This window comes from Sinocyclocheilus anshuiensis, unplaced genomic scaffold (assembly GCF_001515605.1).
Source record: "Sinocyclocheilus anshuiensis isolate Anshui unplaced genomic scaffold, SAMN03320099.WGS_v1.1 scaffold346, whole genome shotgun sequence".
Lineage (NCBI taxonomy): Eukaryota > Metazoa > Chordata > Actinopteri > Cypriniformes > Cyprinidae > Sinocyclocheilus > Sinocyclocheilus anshuiensis.
This window is the reverse complement of record NW_015546048.1, coordinates 453558-465454: the sequence shown is the minus strand read 5'-3', so window position 1 is coordinate 465454 and position 11897 is coordinate 453558. Positions and strand designations below refer to the sequence as shown.

The following is an 11897-nucleotide window of genomic DNA, read 5'->3' as shown; positions in this document are numbered from 1 at the left end:
AAAAAAAAAAAAAAAAAAATTTTTTTTTTTTTTTTTTTAATTATTAAATGAACACTGATACCAATCACATATCAAGCACAGACGACTGTTATCTTCAATGTGGACGTTTTCACGTATTTTATGCCTCTGGGCTATGAAATCAACAGTATTCTGTTATCTACTGTAGCAATAATTTTACAAGAAAATGTTCAGTTAACTAAGGCATCAGAAGTTTTCCTCAATGGTACATTCCACTGCGCTGTTAATGTCCATTCATTCCTTTCAGTAATCCATTGTTTTGTAAAGTTTCATTTCCTTAAGCATTCTTGCGCTTGGAGACCATTGTATGCTCAGATCTTGCAGGTGTTTTTTTTTGATCATTATTGTTTGAATTATTTGATGATTCATCATGAATTTAGACTTGTGCTAAAAAGAGCATTTGGCCTCATGAGCGACAGCAGAGCAGTTTGTGAAAGACGTTCCTGAACTCCACATTGAAGGCAGTGTAGATGATAGGGTTGACGGCGCTGTTCACATAACCAAGCCACGTGACCACACTGATCAACATCGGCCCGATGTCACATGACTCACACAGCGCCTTAGTCACATGGACCACGAAGAAAGGAGTCCAGCAGGCCAGAAACACACCTGGGGAGGAGAAAATCATGTTAGGAGTTTATGTATATCCTTACATTGGTAATTCTTCCAACTCTTTCATGTGCATGATTGAACAGACTACAGGCAGCAAAAGAGCAAACCATTTCTGGCTCGATGTTTTGTTTCCTCTGGTCACTTCTTTAGTAGTGTCAGTTACCTTTTAATTCGGCTTTTGTATTTTTTTTTTTCATTTATACTATTGTATTGCAGCACACTGATTTCACACCAAGATTTCAGTCTGTATGTTGTACGGGAAACAATGGTGGCCATATGGTTAGAATCACAGTGCTTTCATTGCCCTGGAAACAGCTTTATATATTTTATACTTGAAAGGACTTCTGTTAAAAAGCAATTGTCATGTTAATAATCCTAGAGCAGCAGGTGTCACATCAAACCATGGAAAGTTTTTATATATTGCAGAACGTGACATTTTAGCAGTGTTGTCATCATACTTGACAACCTGATGATGGCTGTCATTTAGTTCTAATTTCTGTTCATGCATTTATTGATGGCTTGATTCATTATCTTCACAAATGAACATTCGAACACACATTGTATCTACTGTGTATCTATTGGAGTGATCTACAGCCAGAGTTCCATCGCTCCATCCACATTGTATCTATACTTGCACAGTCTTGATTTTAAAAACATCAGATCATGGCAAGGCACTCAGTTTGTAAAGACCAGCATGGCTGCTCACCAGCATTTGTTCATCTTAAAGATACAGTTCACCAAAAAAATAAAAATGTTGTCATAATTCACTCAACACTGTCTTATTTCAAATAGTATGAACTTGTGGAACACAAACGGAGACGTTTAGGAAAATGTTCATGAGGCCACCAAGATGTTTTCAAGCATCTATGCCAATTCCAAATATGATGATTTTCTCTTTTTGCATACAGAAGAGCATAAAAGTGAGTAAATGATGACAGAAATTGCATTAACCCCTTAAGCAAAAATTCCTTGCTCAACCAAAAGGAAATTGCTGATCGTGATTTATTCAAATTTTAAATGGAATATATTCAAAGAAACACAAAAAACAATTACAATATTAAATACAATTTTGAAATACAATTTTATTATGCAGCTTAAAATGCACATCAAGCTGCTTTAGAAATTTCTGTTGTGAAAAGCACAATACACAAATTTAAATTGAACAGATACATACCCACAACCACAGGCAGCACCCTCATCGCCTTCCGCTCCCGTCTGCTCACCCTGTTGCCCTTGCTGTGGCGTCGTCCCGCATGAGGCTGATGGTTCTTCCCCACACCGTTCTCCCGGCCGCTCTCATCCTCAGTGGCCCACTTAGGGTTCTCTGCGTCCGATACACTGTCCATCTGGGTGGTCATGGGGTCACTCTCTGCTGCCGGCGTCTGACCTTCTGCATGCTCGTCTGTGATAAGGGTAACCGGGCTGGCTGGGGAGATTGGAGTAGTCGGGGAAGCGGTGAGAGATGTCGGACTAAGACCTGCAGGCATGAGGTACACTACTTTCTCCCTTGCCCGTCCCTTCTCCTTCTGTAAAGCTGCTCCTAGTCGCAAAGACAGGCTCCTACGCCCTCTGGGTGGCCGGTGGAGGTGTGACCGGCTATAGCCAGAGCTCCATCGCTTTAGTCCCCTGAATATCCAGTAGTACAGGAGGAGCATGACAGGGCAGGGGACGAAGAAGGAGCAGATGGAGGAGTAGACCACAAACTGGTTGTCCTCCAGCTTACACACATGAGGGTTCCTGTTTGGAACCTGGTTCAAGCCGAATATGACAGGACTGGCTACGCCCAGGGAAAGCACCCAGGTGGCTGTGATCAAGACTAGCTGACGAGCACTAAATTGGTTCCTGTTGTACTTCAGAGGGACCACTACTGCAATGTACCTGTAACAGAGATGTAGAGAAAGTTCTAAGGTCCACTGACACCTATAAAGATAACTATAGTGATAACCATGTACACCAATGGATGATAATATTCTGTTTATTAAAAGCGTGCTCTGCAATTTTGTTGCCGCTTTAAATGTTCCAGCTCTTTAAAGCAGGATGGATTCTGATTGGTTGTCAGCGGTTTTATTGTTCATCAGCTAAAAAACCTTCTGAAAGTAATTCCAATCATATTGTTCCCCTGTGTCGTTACCTTTACAGTTGTGCCATGAAATTCCCTATTCTTACAGAAGTAGTGTGACTACTGCAACTTTATAGTCAGCGTTATCATTATAATTTTTGTCCTTTGTATGAATGGACCATAAGGCCCATAATTACTGGATGAATGAACTCGGGTGGACTCGGACTCGAACTTGGACTCTGATATTCTGGATGCAGAAATTTTTCAGAGTACAGACATGCGTAAAATAAAAGATAAAAATAAGTAACAACATAAAATTAAGATAAAAAGACATTAATTACTGTCTCCTACTCAAACTCAATTGGTTGAAAACTAGGACACAACTCAGACTCAACAAGGTGAACTCGGATCCAACACTATTATTCTTTGAAACACAAAAGAAGATATTTTAAGTAATGTATAAGTGTCCAGTGTTGTTTTGGCCCCCACTGACTTTCTTTGTATGAAGAAAAACAGTTGAAAAATTCATCAAAATGTCTTCTTTTGTGTTCCAGCGAAGAAAGAAAGTCATACAGGTTTGTAGCAACATATGGGTATGTATTTGATAACAGTATTTTAATTTATTGGTGAACTAACCTTTTGAACTACCTTTATTTGTCTGCTTTTATTGCAGTTACTTTGGGTTGCTTCTAAAAGCTTATGTTTATGCTCAAAATCATGATGATGTGTTTGTGTATGTTAATCACAGTGACCCGCTGAGACAGTGGAAGATTCTAGTGCAATCGTTTTAAATTGCATGAGACCTCATAAGTCTGATTCATCTTTTCAATCATCTACACCCTTTCGACCCCAAACCTTTGTTTTCATCTTCAGAGACAAGCTCGCTTTTGGTTTAATATGCGTCAAAGATGGATTGACCCTGCTTTGGCTTGGTCTGGGACCTCTTGAAGTTGTTTCATATTGTTTATGTGAATCGGTGATGCTTGGTGCACTGTGTAAATAATGAAATTCAGTTCCACGTCGTGGTTTCATTAGCATCCCACTGGACGCCAATCACACATAACCACCGATTTAAGATTCACTGTGTGAACGCTCAGAGAGACACAAAACAGACCTGCTGAATGTTAAAATAAAATCATAAATAATTCATCTGAAAGTTTAGGACTACCACAATAAACATGTAGATAATCTGGCTGGACAAATTATTTGGTTTCTTTCTTTTTGCAGTGTTGAAGCTTCATGGAAGGGCAAAAAAAAGACATGCTTTGGTAAATGAGATACAGATGAATAATTATGAGATAAAGCTGAAGTCATAACTAAGTCACAACTGAGATACAAGTCATAATTATGACATGTCAAATTATTTTTGCATTGTTGAGGTTGTAAAGGCCATTTCTACCAAAAAATAAATAAAAAATCATGCTACATGAAAAGTCATAATTACAAATTATTTAAATTTGAACTTTTTATGGCAATTGTTTTTGTTACAATTTAGACTTTTTAGCTCATCATTTTTATTTACTTTTTTCATAATTGTTTGTGACAATTTTGACTTTTTATCTCATAATTCTGACGTCCTATATCATAATGGTCTTTATGCCACAATGAATTTACTTTATTCATAATTATGAGTCATACCAAAGCATGACTTTTTTCTGGTGGAAAGGAAACATGTAATGAAGCATTATTTTTAAGTAATGAGGAAAGAGTTACTAATTTAATTTACGCCCATAATATGTGAGTTTTTTATGTTGATTTTTATTTTTGTTGTATTTACTGACATACAATTCAAACAGAACACACTGTAAGTGTTATCTTGTTCATTTTTTAGGAAATAACGTTTGAGCTATTTTTAATAGAGAGTGGTAGGTGAGCATGTGTGTGTGTGTGTGTGTCTTACCTGTCCACACTAATTGCACATAGATTTAAAATGGAAGCAGTGCAGAGCATCACATCCATAGTCATTAGGGCGTCACAGATGTACATACTCAGAGTCCACATGCCTCCCAGGAACTAAAACACACACACACACAGAGAGAGAGAGAGAGAGAGAGAGAGAGAGAATGTGTAAGACTACAGGACACACACACTCATCCATTCCTGATAGAGGTATCAATGTGTAAGGATGAAAGAACCTCAGATACTTTGATCTCCTGAGAAACAGACAATACAAACATACACGGGCATCTTCGAGACACCCCACAGAGTGGAGGTGCAGGAAACGCCTCTCTCACATATGCATCAGTTCCTTTTCATCCCCTTCCTTCCCCTTACCCATCCTCCCTCCACTTGGTTCACTCAGAATGGTCAATAGTATAATGTTCTACATCAATGCAAATAATATTTACAGTCATGTTTGGTATCATTTGAATAGTCTCAGGGTGAGTGGTACAATGGTCTTAATCTTACAAAAGTAGACTAAAAGATAATACAGATCCTAAGAGATATTAAGAGAGATAAGTTAAGAGATATTTTGATTACTGTAGAGGGTGTGTCATTCCATGTAAATTACCTTCTGTTCCCATTGAGGTGTAAACCACCCAGGTCTGGGACAGTGTGTCCACATACTTCATACTATGTATTTTTCTAAAAGTCAGAGCGACAGCAGAGCAGTTTGTGAAAGACGTTCCTGAACTCCACATTGAAGGCAGTGTAGATGATAGGGTTGACGGCGCTGTTCACATAACCAAGCCACGTGACCACACTGATCAACATCGGCCCGATGTCACATGACTCACACAGCGCCTTAGTCACATGGACCACGAAGAAAGGAGTCCAGCAGGCCAGAAACACACCTGGGGAGGAGAAAATCATGTTAGGAGTTTATGTATATCCTTACATTGGTAATTCTTCCAACTCTTTCATGTGCATGATTGAACAGACTACAGGCAGCAAAAGAGCAAACCATTTCTGGCTCGATGTTTTGTTTCCTCTGGTCACTTCTTTAGTAGTGTCAGTTACCTTTTAATTCGGCTTTTGTATTTTTTTTTTTCATTTATACTATTGTATTGCAGCACACTGATTTCACACCAAGATTTCAGTCTGTATGTTGTACGGGAAACAATGGTGGCCATATGGTTAGAATCACAGTGCTTTCATTGCCCTGGAAACAGCTTTATATATTTTATACTTGAAAGGACTTCTGTTAAAAAGCAATTGTCATGTTAATAATCCTAGAGCAGCAGGTGTCACATCAAACCATGGAAAGTTTTTATATATTGCAGAACGTGACATTTTAGCAGTGTTGTCATCATACTTGACAACCTGATGATGGCTGTCATTTAGTTCTAATTTCTGTTCATGCATTTATTGATGGCTTGATTCATTATCTTCACAAATGAACATTCGAACACACATTGTATCTACTGTGTATCTATTGGAGTGATCTACAGCCAGAGTTCCATCGCTCCATCCACATTGTATCTATACTTGCACAGTCTTGATTTTAAAAACATCAGATCATGGCAAGGCACTCAGTTTGTAAAGACCAGCATGGCTGCTCACCAGCATTTGTTCATCTTAAAGATACAGTTCACCAAAAAAATAAAAATGTTGTCATAATTCACTCAACACTGTCTTATTTCAAATAGTATGAACTTGTGGAACACAAACGGAGACGTTTAGGAAAATGTTCATGAGGCCACCAAGATGTTTTCAAGCATCTATGCCAATTCCAAATATGATGATTTTCTCTTTTTGCATACAGAAGAGCATAAAAGTGAGTAAATGATGACAGAAATTGCATTAACCCCTTAAGCAAAAATTCCTTGCTCAACCAAAAGGAAATTGCTGATCGTGATTTATTCAAATTTTAAATGGAATATATTCAAAGAAACACAAAAAACAATTACAATATTAAATACAATTTTGAAATACAATTTTATTATGCAGCTTAAAATGCACATCAAGCTGCTTTAGAAATTTCTGTTGTGAAAAGCACAATACACAAATTTAAATTGAACAGATACATACCCACAACCACAGGCAGCACCCTCATCGCCTTCCGCTCCCGTCTGCTCACCCTGTTGCCCTTGCTGTGGCGTCGTCCCGCATGAGGCTGATGGTTCTTCCCCACACCGTTCTCCCGGCCGCTCTCATCCTCAGTGGCCCACTTAGGGTTCTCTGCGTCCGATACACTGTCCATCTGGGTGGTCATGGGGTCACTCTCTGCTGCCGGCGTCTGACCTTCTGCATGCTCGTCTGTGATAAGGGTAACCGGGCTGGCTGGGGAGATTGGAGTAGTCGGGGAAGCGGTGAGAGATGTCGGACTAAGACCTGCAGGCATGAGGTACACTACTTTCTCCCTTGCCCGTCCCTTCTCCTTCTGTAAAGCTGCTCCTAGTCGCAAAGACAGGCTCCTACGCCCTCTGGGTGGCCGGTGGAGGTGTGACCGGCTATAGCCAGAGCTCCATCGCTTTAGTCCCCTGAATATCCAGTAGTACAGGAGGAGCATGACAGGGCAGGGGACGAAGAAGGAGCAGATGGAGGAGTAGACCACAAACTGGTTGTCCTCCAGCTTACACACATGAGGGTTCCTGTTTGGTACCTGGTTCAAGCCGAATATGACAGGACTGGCTACGCCCAGGGAAAGCACCCAGGTGGCTGTGATCAAGACTAGCTGACGAGCACTAAATTGGTTCCTGTTGTACTTCAGAGGGACCACTACTGCAATGTACCTGTAACAGAGATGTAGAGAAAGTTCTAAGGTCCACTGACACCTATAAAGATAACTATAGTGATAACCATGTACACCAATGGATGATAATATTCTGTTTATTAAAAGCGTGCTCTGCAATTTTGTTGCCGCTTTAAATGTTCCAGCTCTTTAAAGCAGGATGGATTCTGATTGGTTGTCAGCGGTTTTATTGTTCATCAGCTAAAAAACCTTCTGAAAGTAATTCCAATCATATTGTTCCCCTGTGTCGTTACCTTTACAGTTGTGCCATGAAATTCCCTATTCTTACAGAAGTAGTGTGACTACTGCAACTTTATAGTCAGCGTTATCATTATAATTTTTGTCCTTTGTATGAATGGACCATAAGGCCCATAATTACTGGATGAATGAACTCGGGTGGACTCGGACTCGAACTTGGACTCTGATATTCTGGATGCAGAAATTTTTCAGAGTACAGACATGCGTAAAATAAAAGATAAAAATAAGTAACAACATAAAATTAAGATAAAAAGACATTAATTACTGTCTCCTACTCAAACTCAATTGGTTGAAAACTAGGACACAACTCAGACTCAACAAGGTGAACTCGGATCCAACACTATTATTCTTTGAAACACAAAAGAAGATATTTTAAGTAATGTATAAGTGTCCAGTGTTGTTTTGGCCCCCACTGACTTTCTTTGTATGAAGAAAAACAGTTGAAAAATTCATCAAAATGTCTTCTTTTGTGTTCCAGCGAAGAAAGAAAGTCATACAGGTTTGTAGCAACATATGGGTATGTATTTGATAACAGTATTTTAATTTATTGGTGAACTAACCTTTTGAACTACCTTTATTTGTCTGCTTTTATTGCAGTTACTTTGGGTTGCTTCTAAAAGCTTATGTTTATGCTCAAAATCATGATGATGTGTTTGTGTATGTTAATCACAGTGACCCGCTGAGACAGTGGAAGATTCTAGTGCAATCGTTTTAAATTGCATGAGACCTCATAAGTCTGATTCATCTTTTCAATCATCTACACCCTTTCGACCCCAAACCTTTGTTTTCATCTTCAGAGACAAGCTCGCTTTTGGTTTAATATGCGTCAAAGATGGATTGACCCTGCTTTGGCTTGGTCTGGGACCTCTTGAAGTTGTTTCATATTGTTTATGTGAATCGGTGATGCTTGGTGCACTGTGTAAATAATGAAATTCAGTTCCACGTCGTGGTTTCATTAGCATCCCACTGGACGCCAATCACACATAACCACCGATTTAAGATTCACTGTGTGAACGCTCAGAGAGACACAAAACAGACCTGCTGAATGTTAAAATAAAATCATAAATAATTCATCTGAAAGTTTAGGACTACCACAATAAACATGTAGATAATCTGGCTGGACAAATTATTTGGTTTCTTTCTTTTTGCAGTGTTGAAGCTTCATGGAAGGGCAAAAAAAAGACATGCTTTGGTAAATGAGATACAGATGAATAATTATGAGATAAAGCTGAAGTCATAACTAAGTCACAACTGAGATACAAGTCATAATTATGACATGTCAAATTATTTTTGCATTGTTGAGGTTGTAAAGGCCATTTCTACCAAAAAATAAATAAAAAATCATGCTACATGAAAAGTCATAATTACAAATTATTTAAATTTGAACTTTTTATGGCAATTGTTTTTGTTACAATTTAGACTTTTTAGCTCATCATTTTTATTTACTTTTTTCATAATTGTTTGTGACAATTTTGACTTTTTATCTCATAATTCTGACGTCCTATATCATAATGGTCTTTATGCCACAATGAATTTACTTTATTCATAATTATGAGTCATACCAAAGCATGACTTTTTTCTGGTGGAAAGGAAACATGTAATGAAGCATTATTTTTAAGTAATGAGGAAAGAGTTACTAATTTAATTTACGCCCATAATATGTGAGTTTTTTATGTTGATTTTTATTTTTGTTGTATTTACTGACATACAATTCAAACAGAACACACTGTAAGTGTTATCTTGTTCATTTTTTAGGAAATAACGTTTGAGCTATTTTTAATAGAGAGTGGTAGGTGAGCATGTGTGTGTGTGTGTGTGTCTTACCTGTCCACACTAATTGCACATAGATTTAAAATGGAAGCAGTGCAGAGCATCACATCCATAGTCATTAGGGCGTCACAGATGTACATACTCAGAGTCCACATGCCTCCCAGGAACTAAAACACACACACACAGAGAGAGAGAGAGAGAGAGAGAGAGAGAGAATGTGTAAGACTACACACTCATCCCACTCATCCATTCCTGATAGAGGTATCAATGTGTAAGGATGAAAGAACCTCAGATACTTTAGAAACAGACGAAACAGACAATACAAACATACACGGGCATCTTCGAGACACCCCACAGAGTGGAGGTGCAGGAAACGCCTCTCTCACATATGCATCAGTTCCTTTTCATCCCCTTCCTTCCCCTTACCCATCCTCCCTCCACTTGGTTCACTCAGAATGGTCAATAGTATAATGTTCTACATCAATGCAAATAATATTTACAGTCATGTTTGGTATCATTTGAATAGTCTCAGGGTGAGTGGTACAATGGTCTCAATCTTACAAAAGTAGACTAAAAGATAATACAGATCCTAAGAGATATTAAGAGAGATAAGTAAACGCCTCTCACGCCTCTCTCACATATGCATCAGTTCCTTTTCATCCCCTTCCTTCCCCTTACCCATCCTTGGTTCACTCCTTTGAGAATTTGATGTTTTGTATTGATTTGATATCTGTGAATTGGCTATGTAATTGGCATAATACATATTTATCTGACTGATAATAAATTTAAATTTAAATAAATAAATTTGATTTTATTCCATTTTACTCTGTAATAATTGACTCTAGTAGATTACATTGTATCCTTGTTACCGCATTTCCTGCGTCAGGTTAGTAATGGACTAAAATTCAGTTGAGATGGAGCATAGGGCACTCCAACTGTATCTTTAGAGATCCGGCTAACACTTGGTATTAGTTCAAGTGTACTTAGATTGTAAGGGCTTATAGGGAATTTCCGTTTAGGTAAACTGGATGTTGCTCGACCAACCTAAATAGGGTGAGCCATGACCTCTGTTTATTGTAATGTTACTCTAGCTAAGTGTACATGGGAAACCATGGCATGACCATACCAAAGCTACTATCAGGGAAAGTAATGTTCATCGGCTTATATCTATAGTAGTGGTCGTGACATTTCAAAACACATTCAAACACATTGCACTAGTCCACTATTAACACTTCAATCAGCAATAATTACAAGTTCAACATCATATGACATCGAATGACTCATGAATTCTCAGAAACCCTGTAGCTCTCAATGCTTAATGTACCAGCATCTCCAACTGAAATCTTTTCAAAGTTTATAAAAAAGACAAATGACTGGGGAGACAATAAGCTCGATATGGCCAGTTCATTCCATCTCATCAATCTGGCCTTGAATGGGACACTTAACCCTAATTGCTCCAGTCAGACTGCTCCGGTAATAAGTGTAGCGTAGTTCGCATAGGTAAAAGCATCATCTAAATGACAGATTAGTAAATTAGAAGTCTGAAACATAGAGGAGTTTAGACCGTCTCTCATTGGCCATTGGCGCTCACCTCAGAGTAGACGTAGAGCGGGAGGACCAGCACAGCCAGCAGGAGGTCAGCCACAGCCAAACTGACGATGAAGTAGTTAGTTGCAGTTTTGAGGGAGCGTTCAGTCAACACACTGAGGCACACAAGGACGTTCCCCAAGATGATGATGAGGATGAGAGGCACGCCACATATCAACGCGAGGTAGTTGTACCTCTCGTGGGCCACTGCTGGGTCTATACTGGGCGTCACATTGACCATGATGCCCTGAAGTTCAGCTGCCAACCAGGATTTAACATCTGTGAGAGGGAAAGATTGTCAAAGTGGGCGCTGTTTTTAGAGACGAATGTGTCTTTGTGTGTGTAATGTATGCTAATACGTGTTTGTGTTCTTGCCCATATGTTACTAGGACAGGAAATATGACAAGAGGCCATAAATATGAACGAGCGCCATCATTTCACAGTCGTTTATATGCAGAATGCTTGCAAATGCTGTCATATGTCTTCTTATTTTTCGACAGTAACAGACTCTATCTCCGTTTGTCATCGAATGCAAACAAAATGTTGTCATTTTATGGTGTAAATGTGTTCAGATGTTTGTTTCACCTACTTCCTCTAGTTCGCTTTCATTCTAGTCAAAGTTCATACCTTGAAACGGTCACGATCAGACAGGTTTTTCGGGGTTTGTAGAGCATGTTGACTTGTTTGGCATCTGCGAGTGTTGTAATCACATTCTGGAAGTGTGTGGGATAAAGTCGGCTCTTTTTGTCAACAGCAGCCATGTTGAAAGAGTTAACACTTCGTTCATGCAATCTGAAAGAGAAGAGAGGTGATAATTTAATTTGAATCTTCTCTTTCTTATTTATATATAGGCATCATCAGCAATTCACATGACTTAGATGTGATAATAAAGTTCTAAAAAGGTTTGACACCCTTGAA

The 11897-nt window shown here is 38.9% G+C and overlaps 2 protein-coding genes across 2 annotated transcripts; both read right to left on the bottom strand.

The window, feature by feature from the left end:
• Positions 1–236: 236 nt before the first annotated feature.
• Positions 237–4696, bottom strand: LOC107699039 (D(4) dopamine receptor-like). Its single transcript, XM_016500198.1, has 3 exons — positions 4590–4696; positions 1805–2508; positions 237–627 (listed from the first exon to the last, which is right to left on the bottom strand). The coding sequence occupies exons 1-3, from the start codon at positions 4688–4690 to the stop codon at positions 425–427; spliced, it is 1008 nt and encodes a 335-aa protein (XP_016355684.1). The 5' UTR covers positions 4691–4696; the 3' UTR covers positions 237–424.
• A 579-nt stretch (positions 4697–5275) lies between these two features.
• LOC107699035 (D(4) dopamine receptor-like) lies at positions 5276–11631 on the bottom strand. The gene is made up of 5 exons (XM_016500193.1): positions 11607–11631; positions 10984–11258; positions 9447–9559; positions 6662–7365; positions 5276–5484 (listed from the first exon to the last, which is right to left on the bottom strand). The coding sequence occupies exons 2-5, from the start codon at positions 11218–11220 to the stop codon at positions 5276–5278; spliced, it is 1263 nt and encodes a 420-aa protein (XP_016355679.1). The 5' UTR covers positions 11221–11258; positions 11607–11631.
• Between the last annotated feature and the right edge of the window lie 266 nt (positions 11632–11897).

Coding starts and splice junctions, on each gene's coding strand:
- LOC107699039 (XM_016500198.1), bottom strand. CDS start 4,690: ATGTGGACTCTGAGTATGTACATCTGTGACGCCCTAATGACTATGGAT. Junction 2,509..4,589: donor TGTGCAATTAGTGTGGACAG/GTAAGACACACA, acceptor TCTCTGTTACAG/GTACATTGCAGTAGTGGTCC. Junction 628..1,804: donor GGTGCTGCCTGTGGTTGTGG/GTATGTATCTGT, acceptor TCTCCTCCCCAG/GTGTGTTTCTGGCCTGCTGG.
- LOC107699035 (XM_016500193.1), bottom strand. CDS start 11,220: ATGGTCAATGTGACGCCCAGTATAGACCCAGCAGTGGCCCACGAGAGG. Junction 9,560..10,983: donor CGCTCTACGTCTACTCTGAG/GTGAGCGCCAAT, acceptor TGTGTGTTTTAG/TTCCTGGGAGGCATGTGGAC. Junction 5,485..6,661: donor GGTGCTGCCTGTGGTTGTGG/GTATGTATCTGT, acceptor TCTCCTCCCCAG/GTGTGTTTCTGGCCTGCTGG.